The 16,609-nt window shown below is 40.0% G+C and overlaps 1 protein-coding gene across 4 annotated transcripts in view; it reads left to right on the top strand.

Moving 5' to 3' along the window:
• The window catches only part of PIK3R1 (phosphoinositide-3-kinase regulatory subunit 1), a 63,790-nt gene extending 47,644 nt beyond the window's left edge, over positions 1–16,146 (top strand). For 2 of the 4 annotated variants that reach the window (XM_028748042.2, XM_028748043.2), the window contains 9 exons: positions 4,099–4,201; positions 4,745–4,843; positions 4,958–5,138; positions 6,395–6,520; positions 8,132–8,274; positions 8,389–8,565; positions 8,671–8,739; positions 10,395–10,565; positions 11,683–16,146. In XM_028748042.2, coding sequence (XP_028603875.1) covers positions 4,099–4,201; positions 4,745–4,843; positions 4,958–5,138; positions 6,395–6,520; positions 8,132–8,274; positions 8,389–8,565; positions 8,671–8,739; positions 10,395–10,565; positions 11,683–11,872 — 1,259 coding nt within the window. In that variant the 3' untranslated portion in view covers positions 11,873–16,146. Of the gene's footprint in view, positions 1–142; positions 471–2,437; positions 2,698–4,098; positions 4,202–4,744; positions 4,844–4,957; positions 5,139–6,394; positions 6,521–8,131; positions 8,275–8,388; positions 8,566–8,670; positions 8,740–10,394; positions 10,566–11,682 lie in introns of those variants that run through there. The other 2 variants (XM_028748045.2, XM_028748044.2) reach the window with 2 other exon arrangements.
• Positions 16,147–16,609: the final 463 nt, after the last annotated feature.

Raw genomic sequence — 16,609 nt, 5'->3', positions numbered from 1 at the left:
TCTGCCTCCCCTCCCCCCCCACCCGCCTGAAATCTCTTGCTCAGCAAATATTTGAACCTGCCCAAGTTAATCATGAAACTGAGATCTTTATCTCAGAGAGACGTGCAAGCTACAGAGGACCTTTTTTTTTTTTAAACTACTAAAATCAGTGATGAAATAGAGGTGAGCAGATAGTCTGAGAGAGAGCCACAAGAAGTCAATTCTTTCTAAAGCGTAAGAGGACTTGGAGTTTTTATTTTATTTATTATTGTATTATTTTCACGTTGCTGCATTTTCTTCTGGAATTAAGGAGCTAGAATACACTTTTGGAGACACTTAATTCTTGTTGCCTTCGGTTCCAAGGATAGTTTATTTTCTTGATATATATTGGTACATGTAAATTTTGTGGAGCTGGGCAGAGGCCATCTACAATCTGGCATTTTCAGGTTGTCAAATGCAAGGGTGACCAAGTGCCATGCACAGTATACAAAGTAAGTGACTCACTCTCATTCTCTCTCTCTCTCTCTATATATATACAATCTTTAAATGAAATGCATGTGATCGTATATATTATGTGTGTGTATGTGTATATATATATAAATGCATGCATATATGCATTGTATATGCATACTTTTGCTATATATGATCATTAGACTAATCAGCAAGCTTTCATAGTTAAAATGTGATTTGAGTGAAAGTTGACACCTGTTCAGTTATCTGCTGGAACAGTGGAAAATCACCTGTCTGTCAGTGTCTTGCCTGTTCTAGTTTTCCACATCGTGTCACAGCAAGCTAGACTAGTTTGGGTCAAGCAGTAACCTGATCATATAAGTGTGGCTGTTCCGGAGTTTAGCCAGTAGTAAAACTTTTGGTGAGGGAGTGTACTTATTCTTCCCACTTTTGCTGTTAAAAGCGATTTGAGGGGGGGAAACAAAAATGACAGCGACTGCCTCGTTGGGCTACGGGAGCTAGCTATGTGTGCTCTTTCGTCTTTCAGAACCTAATTTAAGAAATGTACCTTGGCAACAGAGCTGTTTGGATAGCAGGTGGGCTAAACCCTCAAGTTCAATGTTTGGACTTGTGTCTGGGACTGTCTGAAGTGTCCTGTTACATGAGGCAAATGGAAGGAATCTCTGGAGCATGTCCACCTAAAGGGTTGTAGAGGAGGGGGAGGCTACTGTGGGATGGGTTTAAGCATGGCTGTTGCAGGGCAACGTGTGTGTGCATGTTTTTGCTGCTGTTGGTGCTGCAGCCATGTCCTTACATGCTAGTACTTGTCTTGAAGGATAAAAATGGTCAAGAGTTCATTTGTATGTGCAGCGCTTAGAAGATGTGAGTTGGCTTTCATTTGTGGTGTTCTGCAATGCACATCACCTAGAGTTCCGGTATAAGAATTGGTAAGGCAGCAGTAGTACTAATGAGTTAAATATTTTCCACGTCTGGCTTTCTGTGGTGATAAATGTGTAAAATATTGGAATCTGTCTGCTTGGTGACTTCTTTAAGTATTATTTTTTTTCTGGTGCTGAGTAAGAAATCACCTTTTAAAGAAATAATAGGTCGCTTTAGCTGTGAGAGAGCCTGGAGGAAGAGACCTGAGAAAATATCCAGTCTAAGGCAGAGAAGGCTGACCAAGAATTTTTGCTCTTCAGGAATTGCCAAAATGGCAAATGCCCTGATGACAGCAGGTCAAAAGAAACAGTATGAACTAGGCATACTGAAATATTCTGTTGTATTTTGCTAAGCATTTAACGATGGTGGGCTTGATTTAATTAACAGGAAGTTGTTTGGTTTTGCTCATAGCAGTGTAAACTTCTACCGTTGTTTATCTTTTTTTAAAAAAAGACTGATTGGAACTCAAAACAGCAAAGATAGATTCTGAGTTTCTACGTTTTGTGAAGAATTAGACAATTGCATTTGCCAGCTTTCCTGAAAAAGGGCATTTCTTGAAGGTGGCATGTTATTAGTACAGGACCTTGTGTTTCAAAGAAGCAGTTGGTACCCAGACTTGTGCAAAATGGGCACTTGATAATATATTTGGAGCTTCCGAACTTTCCTCTTGTGAGGCTTTTATTTAAAAAGCGCACCCGTAGTAGAGTCAAAATGTGCATGGAAGGATTGCAGTCAGTCGTAAACCCTGCTAGAGAACAGAAAGCTGGGACAGAGATGTGATCTCTCTGTGCACCAAGAAATCTACTGTATTGAAGGAAAACGCTTCCTGCTGCTGCTATCAGCCTTTTGTCAACCTGCCAGCAGTGGAATGTACCAAGCAGCCGACAGAAAAGATTAAAGGGGGGTGGGGGTGGAATCAGTGTAAACTGAGAACATGTTCAGTCGTCTTTATAAATACAATCAGGTGCCGATCACAATTCTGTGAAGTGTCTATTCTTTCTGAAATGACAATTGTTATAAGATTAACAAGGAATAAGAGGGGGGGGGAGGAATGAAACAGGAGTGGTCCAGTGACATTATTTTTGACATGATTGGCTGGGGATTATGATGTAATAGGTTACAGTGCAGCCCCTTATAGGTTTTAAAATGAATTCCAAGACACCATTACAAAGAGATCCCGACTGTTTCCTTCTAAGTGAGCTTACTGGCTGAAACTCGTACAAATGTACAACACTCTCTGGAACATGGAAGAGCTGGACATAGACTATCCTAGGACAGATATAAATTGTGGCACGGATTTGATGTTTTACATAGAAATGGACCCACCAGGTAACGTTGCAGCATTATTGTCTGAGGCTGGCATATTCTGGATGCCACAAAAGCTGCTCTCAGCGCAGAACTGGGATTTGGGGGTTAACTTGCTGCTGTTAAGTTGCTGAATTAAATTATCTTTAGTGCATGGGGGGGGGGGGAGAAGACAGCAAGGGTTATTGTTCAGAATTCTCTTTGGCTTGCTTAATGAAACTGTAATTGTCATGTGATTTCTGTTTTTAGTTTTTTCCTCTCACCTGTAGGTCTGTTTGTTATACAGTACAGTAAAAATAGCCCTGCTTTGTGTGTCTTGATGTCAGGCAGAAAATGTTGTAAAAAGCTGCTTTTTCCCTCAAAACAATGACGGCGTTTTAAATTATTGGGCACTGTTATTAAATGTTAGGTGTCACCATTCCGACTTTCATATAGCACAGGATAGGAAGATCAATGGGCTGCATTAAACCTTTGAAAATACAGCATTCATTTTGATGTGCATCTTTCCCACATGCATTGTGGTAGATAAATGTGATTGGAGTTTCCGTTAACATAAATAACTTGATTTAATTTTTATTCAGTCCTGATTCCCCACCCCCACCCCCATTTTTAGCTGGTAAGCCAGAAATCCTGCAGTATCTTCTCTGGCCCCCACTGGTGTCTGCATGCAGGTTTGACATTGAGAAACAGGACTGTGGGTTTTTGAAGAATCAGTATTGCCGTTTGGAGCACTTTTATCCTATAGAATGCTAAGATTAGAACCAGGGATATTTGGGTCACAGATGGACTCCTTAAAGTGTATTTTGGCAGGATCAGAGAAACCCAATTCTTTCCCTATAGCAGTGCTGTGTAATTTTCCAGTTGTTATTAGCCAAAGCGGTGTCGAATCTAGAAAGCAACGTAATTCCTCTTGGATGATTAAATCAGTATGTGTCTGTAAGCGTGTGTGTGGAGTGCGGCATAATTTTAATACATCAAATGATAGAAAGATGTGAAAACAAGGGATGGGGAATGAGGTGCAAAACTTCAGTTTATATCTTTCCAAGTCCAAATTGCAATTTGTGCTACGATGGGAGTTGGGGGGAGGAGCTCTCCTTGGCTGAGAGCACAGGACTTTTAGGTAACCAAGGCTGCAATCATATGCACACTTATCTAGAGGAAACCATGTTGAATGCAGTGGGGCTTACATTTAAGCAGATGCATAGGATTGTGTTGAAATTATAAATGCTTACTAGAGGAATTAAGCTTGTTTCCTGGCAGGAGAGGGAGAAGTTTCAAAAGCAGTGCTGATTAAAAACAAATAAATCAGAGCTGAAATAATTTTCTTCTTCTCAATGGATTTAAGTTGATTGTCATTTTAGAACGTAACCTACCTGTACACAGCAGGCAGTATAAATATATATGTATTATTGTTTTCATTTGCAGCACTGCCTCCCAAACCTCCAAAGCCTAATACTGTAGCAAATAACGGTATGAACAACAACATGTCTCTGCAAGATGCTGAATGGTACTGGGGAGATATCTCAAGGTAAGGACACCTTTTATCTTGCTAATTATATATGCACATTTTTAGCACATTCTCTATTTGATAGGAAATGTTTAAAACATTGAAGCACAGGTTTTGTTTGCAGTGCTTTTAAAGAGTTAAAAAGTATATATTTGCAAACCAGAAGTACAAAACATGCCAGAGCTATATTCTGTTAAACATTTCTCTGTTGGTTACTTACAACAGGAAATAACTGTTTTGCAAACGTATCAAGAGCACCAACGTTTGTTTTTACATCTAAAGCTCTCTGAAATTCATACCAAAGAATAAGAATACAATTGCTAGCAGTTCACATTTTTGTACATACAGGAGAAAGTAGTCTATTACTGAGCTCTCTTGCTATAAACTTCTTGGAACAAGCGGGAAGTCAGTTCATAGAATAACAGAACTTGGCAGGTTTTCATATGAAAACTTCCTCATACTTTGACTGTGCTGAATAAAAAAGAAAAAGGGAGAAAATACATTAGTAGTGAAAGGCTAGTATTTTTAGAAGCTAAACCAGATGTTACTTTGGTCCCATCACAGGGAAGAAGTGAATGAGAAGCTTCGTGATACAGCTGATGGCACCTTCTTGGTACGAGATGCCTCCACCAAAATGCATGGGGACTATACGCTTACACTAAGGTAAATATTGTTGCATCATCATATTATTTACTGAAGTGCATTTTGCATGGCTGGATTTAAGAAACATTTTCCTCATGAAGATGACTGACTTTCCCCATTAAATTTTATTTACAGGAAGGGAGGAAATAATAAATTAATCAAAATATTTCACCGAGATGGGAAATACGGCTTTTCGGATCCATTAACGTTCAATTCCGTTGTTGAGCTAATAAACCACTACCGGAACGAGTCTTTAGCCCAGTATAATCCAAAGCTGGATGTTAAATTGCTTTACCCGGTATCCAAGTATCAACAGGTAAAAAAAAAAAAAAAGATTTTCATCTCCTCTTCTGCTTAAGTACAAAAATATTGTAAGATTGTCTTCTAACAAAATGAACATATGTGTATCTGTGAAGGATAGGAATTGGGGTGGGGATGGGGGCATGGTTACTGTTTAACGTAACATTTAAGTGCTCACTGACCCTAACCCATGTTAACCTCATCAGATTCAAGAGTAGGTTTTTGCCTACAAGGAAAAGCTCATGCCCACTAAATCTGTTTGTCTAAGTTGCCATGGGGTGTTTTGCTAGTACAGACTAACACGGCTCCTCTTCTGGAATGTGCACTGTTATCTAAATAACTGTCTCATTTATAAGTGGATCTGCAAGTCTTGGGTGTGCATCTGGATGCAGTGGTAGGCTGGAAATGACCAAGACTGAGACTGGATCCTGGAAGGAGAAATACCCTGTGGGTGGGCATTCCCGGGTCTGGGAAAATGGCCATTGGCCTGTTCTGAATGGGGTCACACACCCTTTGAAGGAGCGAGTTCATGGTCTGGGGCTACACAGTAATACAACCTTGTCATTAGATGCTCAGATGGTATCAGTGGCTACACGTGGCTTCTACCAGCTGTGAATGTTACTGGGCAGGTACAATCTGGCCACAGCAGTCCATGTACTAGTAACCTCAATGAGTGCTGCAATGCACTAGATGTGGGTTGCTCTTGAGTTTGGTCCAGAAGTTCTGATAATGGTGCAGAATACTGCTGTTGCTACAGTGTTGCCATCTGCTGTTGTTTTTGTATATATTTTTACTTATTTTTTGTTTTCTCTACACAGCTTTTGGTATTTTTGTAATGTGAGTGGTTTATAAATCTATTAAAACGAAAAGTTTCTGATTTGAATAGTGGTGCACATTTCAGGAGCTCCATAAGTGGCATAAGCAAAAGAAACATCTTGGACTAATAGGCTAATCAGGACACGAGCTTTTTCTTGTAAGCAAGAAGAACGAGCCGTTGCATTTAATAAACACATAAGCTCATTCCACAATAAAATGCATGGGGTATACATCTGTTTTCGGTGGCAGCATTGTAAGCAATGCATTCTGTCATGTGCAGAATCCATGGACGTTCATTCAGTCAAAATTTCTTGGCTGATTACTGGTGATGGGGGGGGGGGCTGCTGCATTATACATGCCTGTCTCTAGACCCAACCCATTGCATTGTGCGAAACATGAATATTTAAGAAGCCTGGTCTTCATTGGACATGTATCTCCATGTGCTTGTCTTTCCAGGATCAAGTGGTTAAAGAGGATAGCATTGAAGCAGTTGGGAAGAAATTGCATGAATATAATATCCAATTCCAAGAGAAGAACAGAGAGTATGACAGACTCTATGAAGACTACACAAGAACATCTCAGGTGAGTAGTGTGGAATGTCTACCATGAACTCAGTCTATAAAGCACTCTGCCACAGCGGGGCCTTCAGTAGGAACTATAACAGGAGCATTCTGAGGTTAAATCTTCTTGACATTTGTAAATGTGCTACGATGACCTTTGAGTATATGTTTTGAAAGGACGAAAAGTGTATGGTTTGAATAGTGGAGCAGCTTGCCGTTGTTTCACTCCTCATTTGCTTGGCCATTGTGCTTCTTGTCTGGTCACATCCAGGGGCACTAGCACACTATTAATTAATAAATTTTACAGTAAAGATTATATGCTGTTTGAATAAGACAGCTGGGCCCAGCAGGAAAGTTGACATTATCTATACAGAGACTAGGTTTTACTAGTGTGAGTAAACCGCTCTGTTGATATGGGAGGAATCTTCTACTTCTTAAAGATTTGGATATGCCTTTTAAAAAAATATTATTTCTGGGTTATAGTAACACTATAGTTTTGTGTTTTATGTCTGCACACACAACTCACTTGTAATTTTACTATACCTGGTTTCGGACTAATGCTTATATTCGTGATAATAATGACTTCCCCAGCAAGAAATATGTTTTAAATAACGATGCTCTATTTCTTATCAGAATAACATAGTTGCACAGGTATATGAACACTGTACTGTTAGTACTCTTGAAGGACTTCAACTTAGCCACTGGAGTCAGGAACAGTGTCTAGACTGGACTTAATGCTTTATGGTACTGTCACTAGTAAACCATTGGTTTTAGCGTTTATTATAGCCAAAATAAAACCAGGAAAGCTAACCAATTGCTCAGACGAACTCAATATTAGAGTAAAGTGTTCCTACAATTGAAAATAGTGGTGATGCTGAGTATATATTGGGCTGGATCCAGCCTGGAAGTTGAACTAAGTTCCTATTGAAATCAGCAGACCTACAGTTAGGAACAAAACACAACTAACTTAGTACACATCCAGCCCATAGTATATAGATATATAAATGTCTTTATTACCTTTGCTGTAAACCTACAAAAATGCAGTGAACAAATGATGGGATTGATAGAACTACTTTAGATGTGCCCTGCAGAAGTTTTGACCTTTCCTCTTTGAACACCTGCTTTTGAATGCCCCTGCAGCTTAGTTTGCCATGTGGTGGTGGTGGGTTGAGGGGCAAGGCTGCTGTTCAAAAACGCACACCAGCCCATTGCACCCTTGGGCACATAGAACTAGTTGCTTGGCTCCTTGGATCTCAGCCAAGGCAGGGTGGTAGCTCATTAGTAGAGCACATACATCCTTTGCATGCAGCAGGTCCTAGGTTTACTCGCTAGCATCCTCAGGTAAGGCTGGAAAAGACTCCTCTATGAAATTGTGGAGATCCACTGCCAGTTAGAGCAGACAGTACACAGCTTGCTGGACCACTGGTCTGATTTCAATACACGGCAACTTCCTGTGTTCTCCAATCAAAGTTGATTTTTCAGGCATCAGAAAGAAAGACATGCAGGCAACCACCCTTGCTACTTGACTGGCATTAAAAAAAAATCCCCAATCACAAATGTGTTTCAGGTATAGAACATCCAGCCCCTTTCTGAGTTTTGCAGAAACTGAATTTGCAGCTTTTCTCCCCTCTAGGAAATTCAAATGAAAAGAACTGCTATTGAAGCATTTAATGAAACCATAAAAATATTTGAAGAGCAGTGCCAAACACAGGAAAGATACAGCAAAGAATATATTGAAAAGTTCAAACGGGAAGGAAATGAGAAAGAAATACAAAGGTTGGTAGCAGTGTCTTAAGATTTTTATATTTAAAGTGCTCTAAAGAAACTGCAAGCCTGAGCAGTGCGTTAAGAATCTATCTAGAATCTAACATGCCTAATTTTCCCCTCCAGAATAATGCACAACTATGAAAAGCTGAAATCTCGAATCAGTGAAATTGTGGACAGTCGGCATAGACTGGAAGAAGATTTGAAGAAGCAAGCTGCTGAATACAGGGAGATAGACAAACGCATGAACAGCATTAAACCAGACCTTATACAGCTCAGAAAGACCAGAGATCAGTACTTGATGTAAGTGCCTATGAGTTGCCAGATTTTTAAGTGTACTAATTCAATTTGAGTCCATTTTTAATGCATATTTCAATCACTAACTATGCCTTCAAATTTACTTTTCAGGTGGCTGACTCAGAAGGGAGTTCGGCAAAAGAAACTGAATGAATGGCTTGGCAATGAAAATACAGAAGAGTAAGCATCCATAGTCTTTTTGAGCATTTGTATTACGCCAGTTAAATGATGGCTCTATACATTTTCATTGATGGAATGTGAATCTTGTAGTGTAGGGACTGTGATACTTGGTCTCTTCAAGAAGGCTAGCTTGGGCATCAATTTTACTTTTTGGGCTAGTGGAGAGCTAAGAGTTGAATCCTTAGCAATTTCATATTTTGTAAAAGAGGCTAAGGCGTCTGATTCTCCCACAGCCTTGATACCACAAGGTGGTTATCCTTTTGTCCATCTTAATCCTAGGAAAGTAGAGGAGATAGTCAACCTTTCATCTAGTTTTCTATCTACACAGAGGTCTGTGGCACCTCCTGTTCTTTTCAATAAAGAGAAACTCTTAGTTTACTATGACAATTGCAACCACATTATATTACTATTACTATTGAACCCACAATAGTGATTTTGCAGCAGCTGCTGAAGCCTTAGATGTTTGGAGCAAGTAAATGTGAAGGCAACAGTGTTTCAACAAACTTTGAGTGCTATCTCTGTTGGAAAGGTATTTGCTATGCTGCTGCTGAGCATTCCAGAATGTGTTTTCAGTAAACCAGCAAAACAAGGCAGATTCTAAATTCATAGAGGAATGCTTTTAAATAACACCAAGGTGAGATTGGGGGAGAAGCAGTGGGGGTTTTTTTACTCCCTGTTATCAGGAACAGTCTGCATTAATCTAGGGCTTGCTCTGCTTTATTTATAAGACACATTTGTGATTATGGATCGCAGTCTGTGTTTTGGGTGAATGCATAGTCTTGTTTGAAAACTAGAGCCATCTTAGCGGACCCAAAGCTGGCTCATGTTGAACTGTTTTGTGCTGACAGCAGGGCAGCACCATTAGTGATGGCAGTACTTGAGAACTTCTCAGTCATGTTGGCTTAGGTCCAGGCTCCATTCTCACTGGTGAGGGAAGGGAGATGGCTTACCTGTTCACTCCACCTTCCGCCACGCAGCCTCCTTGGCATTGCTCACATTGATCTAGACAATTGGAAGGAGACTTTCCACCCATGGAAGGCAGTCTGGATCCAACCTGTTAAAAAATAATAATAACTGGGTTGTTACCATAATGTGAAGCTGACAAGAATCCTCTTGAGCTCATTTTGTTGCCACATGGCAAAAGTTGTAGGCAGCAATTTGTACATCCTGTAGACTCAGGAAAACAATTCTGTAGTTTGTGTCTTACAATATTTGGAAGACAGTCATGATGATTAGGAAATTAATTTCTTCTCATCAAAGCCTGAATCATGCCCTCATGTACAGTCGCACCTCTTGTTACATCAGTCTCCGGTTGCATTTTTTCAGGATACAAATGCAGCAAACCCAGAAGTGTATACTTCCGGGTTTCACCGCATGCGCATAAGCGCTCTGTGCATCTCGCCCATGTGTAGAAGTGCTCTATCGCGCCGCACACATGTGCAGAAGCAGCGCTCTAGTTGCAGACTGTTCGGGGTGCGAACGGCAACCCAGAACGGATCAAGTCCCTAACTAGAGGTGCCACTGTATTTGAGAATGCTGATGGGGCCAACGTTTGAAGTCCTGAATTAAATAATTTGGGTGGAAGTGTAATAAATATATTAAAAGTTAATTTCATCTGGTTCTTAACTATGACATGTTGCTTCTCCTCCCAATAGGCAATATTCTATGGTGGAAGATGATGAGGATTTGCCTCATCATGATGAGCGAACATGGAATGTAGGAAATATCAACAGAGGCCAAGCAGAAAATTTGCTGCGTGGGAAAAGGGACGGCACATTCCTTATTCGGGAAAGTAGCAAGCCGGGTTGCTCTGCGTGCTCCGTTGTGTATGTATCCAAATGTTTTACCCTACTTCTAAAGCAGTGGGACATGTAACATCCTCAATTCCATTAAAACTTATCCATCTTGCAACATTGGGCGGAATTCAGCATCACACTCTTACAATTGTTCTGTCAGCAAAAGCAATGACTTCTTGCCAGATGGAACAAACTCTCCTACCCCTGTGTGCTTTCGGGGGGATCTCCCAACCTCTCCAAAGCCAATTGGGCAGGAGGAAGGAGAGAAGGGGAACCCTCACTGTTCTAGCGGGACTCGCATTTGAATCTGACTAATAATGTTTGAGGTATCTGGGATAGCTCAGTTGGTAGAGCATGAGACTCTTACTCTCAGGGTTGTGGGTTTTAGCCCCTTGTTGGGAAAACAGTTCCTGAACCTCATGATCCCTTCCAATTCTATGAGGATATTGTCCTGAATCTTAACATTTTAATATTATCAGTTACCAACATTTGTGGGTCATTTGTATGCACCTATGTGCTCTCCTCCCTGCCTAATCTCTCTTAGTTATATGCTTATCTGCTCTGCTGGTGGAGAAGACCCCAACAGCCAGTGTAATTTGCTTGGCCGTGCTCCCCTCACAATCCCATACTTGTTTCCTTGAGTAGCCATTTTTTTAAAATGCTCACTCTGCCAACCCAATATGTTCTGCACTTTTAGGCCTAACTTCACTTCTGAGTGAAGGCTGGTTGTTGACATAAAGATGTGAAATTAATGACTTGAACATGAATTAAAGTAAAAATGTTCAAACTTTATTCAGTGATACGAAATGTTATTGAATAATAGTGTCATCCTATACATGTTTACTTTGAGGTAAGCTCCGTTGAATTCAGTGGGACTTCCAGGGGTGTATGTATAGGATTGCAGCCAAAGTTCAAGAAATATTCTGAGAGATGTTGAAATTATTTCAGAGAAACAGGGAACTTTAGGTTATCCGTATGTGGAGCCACAAAATCAAAAAATATTATTAGTTAAAGGCGAGTGGAGCAGTGGGAGTAATTTTAGGTTATATAGTAATAATGGAACAAAGGATTTTTTTATTTTCTCATTTTAAGGATAACTTAAAATAAGAAGGATGTACCTAAAAAAAATCTTTCTCTCTTCTTTTAGTGTGGATGGTGAAGTGAAGCATTGTGTTATCAACGAAACGCCTACTGGGTTTGGATTTGCAGAGCCATATAACTTGTACAACTCGCTGAAAGAACTGGTGCTACATTATCAACACACATCGCTAGTGCAACACAATGACTCTCTCAATGTCACACTAGCCTATCCAGTATATGCACAGCAGAGGCGATGAAGATGTTAATAATACTCTGGGGTTTGTCTCTTTCTATTAAAACACCCACAAAGATCATTCAACAATCTTGAGGCCTCTGGGTAGAGAATGCTCTTGAGTTGGAGTTAAAGTGTCAAAGCCATCTGTCTTCAGATGGGACTGAAGCTTTCTTCGCAACCGCAGTGGGAGAGAATGCAGTTTTAAGAGCTGCGAACACACATTTCTAATCTAAAGTGCTTTCTTTTTTAGAGGAAAAAAAAACTAAGCAGAAGGCAAAACACATCAAAAGAGAAGTGCTATACCTGTCTCCCTGCAGGGACATAGAGGCCTTTAACCATGGTGCTTGCTGACCACCTCGTCGAAGCTTTAAGAGCTCAAATGTTGGAACTCTGAAGACTCCAAAGTGCAGCAGGGGCTGTGTAAAGTGGCGTCAGAATTTCTCCGTTGCGACTTGGGTGATGTGGTTGCGCACAGAGGATGCGGATTGCCAGTTTTGTGGATTGCTGGTTTTCTGGCGAATGATATGTAGCAGAACGGCACTTTCATGTTTTAAGGGACACTTTAGAAGACACTTTAAAACAGACGTGGGTAACATAAGTGCCAGGAAGTGTTTTTGTTTAGACATTTAAATTCCCGTTTTAAGAAGATATTTAAGACTGAATAAAACTGGACTTTTATGGCATACAGTATATATAATATGTACATAGTTCCGGATGACTAAATAACTTAGATGGATACTGTCAATACCAAACTCATTCTGTTCACTATTTGTTTCACCGAAAGCTAAATCCTACACTGCTATGCAATACTTCATTTTCTATAGGCTGTATTTGTTCAAGTGTAACTAGAGGATAAGCTTTTTTCTTTTCTTTTTGTCATCTCAGAATGTTCCCTTAATACATATTTTGGTGTTATTTTTCAGTTCGTTCATTATTTCATCGGCCATTTTTTAAAAAGTAATGTGCAGGATGTCAGTAAAAGGTGGTTTCAGAATTAAAACTATGAACTATTTTAACAGGGTCCCGTCCCGTCCCCCCCCCCCCCCGCCTCACTTTGTATAGAGAATTGGGCTGCTAGCTCAAGGTTAAAATTCAAGATTTCCTTCTTGACTAAATATTTTGTTGGGCAGTGCCTGATAAGCTCCAAAGCTGCTTTATTCAATAAAAGAATATATGAACATTGCAAAGTATCACTGAGTCCAACAATATTGTTTGAGAAATACCTTCAGATTATGGAATCCCAATATATTTTATTGGGAGAGTTTTAGATTTCTGTGCTGGTTCTGTTTGTATTTGAATGAAGACAAATGTCCATCTTGTTTTGAATGCTGCAGAAAAACAGTCAGAAAACATTGGCTACTAGGGTAGTTAAATCAGATTTAATCCTGTTGATTGACATGTGAAATTTTGACCAACAATTCTAGACTCTTCATCAAGATATTTTCCATATCGTATGGGGAAATTGTTTTTGGTGGGTGGTTTTTCAACCATGTGTGCATTTGGCTTCCATATTTCATATTTTTGTGAATAACAGAGTATAATTAGGATAATTTTAGGAAGCCCCGGTTCTGTGACACATATTTCCCACAATTAATCTTTTATTACTTTCATATCTCTATGGAGTAAAACAAAAAACAAATACAGTCATCTGAATAGGCAAACAAATCAGGTACCAATGGATTAAAAGTAATGAAAGAAACATAAAACCTCATTGTTCTAGTATCTAACCAAATTCTGCATTTCTTGAGCAAAACTTTAAAAATCATAGTTGCGTTTTCTGTTTTACAGATTAGTGTTAAGGAACTCCGGAAGTCTTTTTTTTATTTTGTTTTAGTGAATAAGCGAAAAGAAAATAGATATTGTGGAACTTTTTATGGTTTTGACCCATTAGGTAATCAGTGCTTTTTAAAACAAAGCACTACGGACTCCTTGCAGATCTATCTTTCTTGTTTGGTAACACTATGAATAAATTAGCTTTGTTCCCTCAGTCCTTTTTTTTCTAGTATCTTTATATTTGATGCTGTGAGGAGTTTTTTATCACTCGTTGGCTTTGCTTTTCTGAGGAATGCAGCTTGTTTCAGAAAACTTCAGGGTTCGGTTCAACCCCCCTTTAAAACCAGCTGGGGCTTTGCCAACCTTGAAGAAGGCTTTGGCGGGAGTTTGGGCTGCCCCTGCAAGCTTAAATCCGCTTTCACTGGAGTAGTCTCATGAGAGTCAATGGAATTACTCCCAAGTTTACTCAGGTGGAAGTGGGCTGAGTGTCACATTTCATCTCAAGGAGCATTGATCAACAAGAACTATACCAATTTTAATCAGTTCCTTTATTCTTCTCCACTCAACAGTAGCGGGGCGGAAACACATGCATTTTGCTCCAGTGATAGTTCTTGGAAGGCAAATTACGACTGGTCACTGAATAGCAAGTAGTTTGCTATTGAAATATGACCCGAATGCACTTTGACAGAGATAGTTGTGCATCTGTAGGTTGGCTGCGCCTGACGTATTGTCAAACGGAGAGGTGGCGCTGCGAGTTCTGATCACCTGTTTAGAGGGAAGAGAAGGCTAAGCGTAGGTCCATGGGGGCAAAGTAAGGTGATGCCTGGATTCAGTCCTCACCACCCAAACTAGCCACCCCAATGATCGGCACTGCTCAGTTTGACAGTATTTGCTGTGCACTGTTGCCAATCTTGTTCTGGGAAACCACACGTGCAGCTTTTGGAGCTGGATACAGTGTCTCAGCCTTGGAAACTGCATAGCAATACCCTTTTTAGTTTGTGGTCCCCAAGCTAGCAGTGGATGCACATGCAAAACTCTGCCTCTGTGCATTGCCTCTCCCTCTCTGGTTTAGGATGCAGAGAGACAGAACCAAACTTCCGAGCTACAAAGATAATTAAACTGGGTTTCTAGAATATGAACTGTCCTGTTTATATCCTGGTGCACCTAAAATGAATACAGCTACTACAGACAAAACAAGTTATGGATTCCTTAACTTGAGGCTTAGGTTTGCTGTCGCTGATGTTACGTGTGTGTGTGTGTGTGTGTGTGTGTGTGTGTGTGTGTGTGTGTAAGGACCACATTCTCACTGCGGTTTTCAGCATGAAGTGAAACTTTACTCCCAAGTTTCCCATGTATTCAAACAACCTGGAAGGAGCAGGCTGGATGGTGTTCTGAGGTGTATTTTAATGTTCGGATTTTATCGTTTTGTGTGTCGTTGGCTGCCCTGGAGGTTCTTTGTGCCATTTGGCAGAAGATGCATTGCAAATAAAATAGAGAAATGCTGTTAATTGGAAGTTTGTATAAAGGGGGAGTGCTTTCTTCTTGTTTTTTTTACAAGAAGGAAAAATTGAGTCCAGATCACTATTTCCTATTATAAAAGAGGAAAGGAAGAAGTCTGCTGTATTCAATCATGGTACTTAACTGAGCATATTTCAACGTCTCTAACTTTTATTGAAAAAGGAACACACAACCTTCTCCACCCCTCCTGCCCTTCAGACTAGGGAAGAGTGAATGATCTGGATGCACCTGATTTCAAATTCCAGCAACTTGGTTCAAAGACAGAGGGAGCTTGGAAAAGGTCATGTTTCTAGAATTTGTTTTAATGTGTCAAGCCAAATCTTATGTTTCAGTGTCAGCTGTTATGTAGAAAAAGTGGCTTTGTCATGTAATTAACAATGAGCTTTGATGCTTTGGGGGAAGGGGGGGGGGTCATTCTGATGTTTTTCATTGAGAAGAACATTGGTTAGTTTTAACACAGTGCTTTTGCTATGCATGGTCTTTGTTTGGGAAAGTGATTCCTAAGGTGGCTTTTGTTCAGGATCACTTTCAGAATGGGCAGTTCCAAGCAAAATGCCTCCCATGGGACATGGTTAAAAATGCAATATTCCGTTTTTAAAAAAAACATACACACAAAGAAAACCCACAGATCTTGTAAGATCTGCTTTTAAAATGAGCCAGATGCAAAATTAGGAAAAGTTACATTACCATTTGTCCCTATGAGACTGCATTAGCTGCCCAACATGCTGCTATTTTTATTCTTGGTTTTTTCCCTCCATAGGAAAAAAAATAAGCTCTGTTCTGTTAAATGTCTTTAAAACATTAAAAATTTTGTTGTTTTTAATTTTTGTAAGGGAGGAAGAAGCTAAATGGATCACTTTGTACATTGCCTTTAAAAGGTAAATGCACCTCCTTAAAAGATGCTGGCTTTCTGAAATTGATGGAGCTGTGTCCTGTTTTTAAGTTGCTTTAAAAAAAAAATTGTACTAGATCTTCAGCCAGAATAAAGATTGTTTTGCAACTGCGCTTTATGTGTTGAATCCTCAATGAGGTCATTGTCGCATTGCTGACTCTCTTGTGTGCATGGTTTCTGATGATCAGCTGGTAGTCTAAAGGATGGTAGCATATGATTTCTCCCCAAAGGACCCCAAGTATAAAGGGAAAAATAAATATTTCAACTTGGTACTCCAGTAGATTAGTAGTTCCTAGTGCATGAGATGGACATACTTTCCTTTTTATTTGGACGGTAAGAGTATAATATGACCTTCCATGTGGTACAGGTAACTTGCAACCTACTCACATTTAACTTGTGTGCACTCAGCTTTATGCGCGTGGCAGAGAGAGAGCGAGAGAGAGAGCAGGGGAGAGTTCTGGGGAAAATGGTTTAGCAATCCCACCAGCAATTGAACCCAACGTATTTTTACTATACATGTTTTTGACTTTTCGCACAGTCCCCAGAACATAATCCCCGCATAAGTTGAGTCGCCTG

Source organism: Podarcis muralis, chromosome 11 (assembly GCF_964188315.1).
Source record: "Podarcis muralis chromosome 11, rPodMur119.hap1.1, whole genome shotgun sequence".
Lineage (NCBI taxonomy): Eukaryota > Metazoa > Chordata > Lepidosauria > Squamata > Lacertidae > Podarcis > Podarcis muralis.
This window is presented reverse-complemented; position numbering and strand designations above follow the sequence as displayed.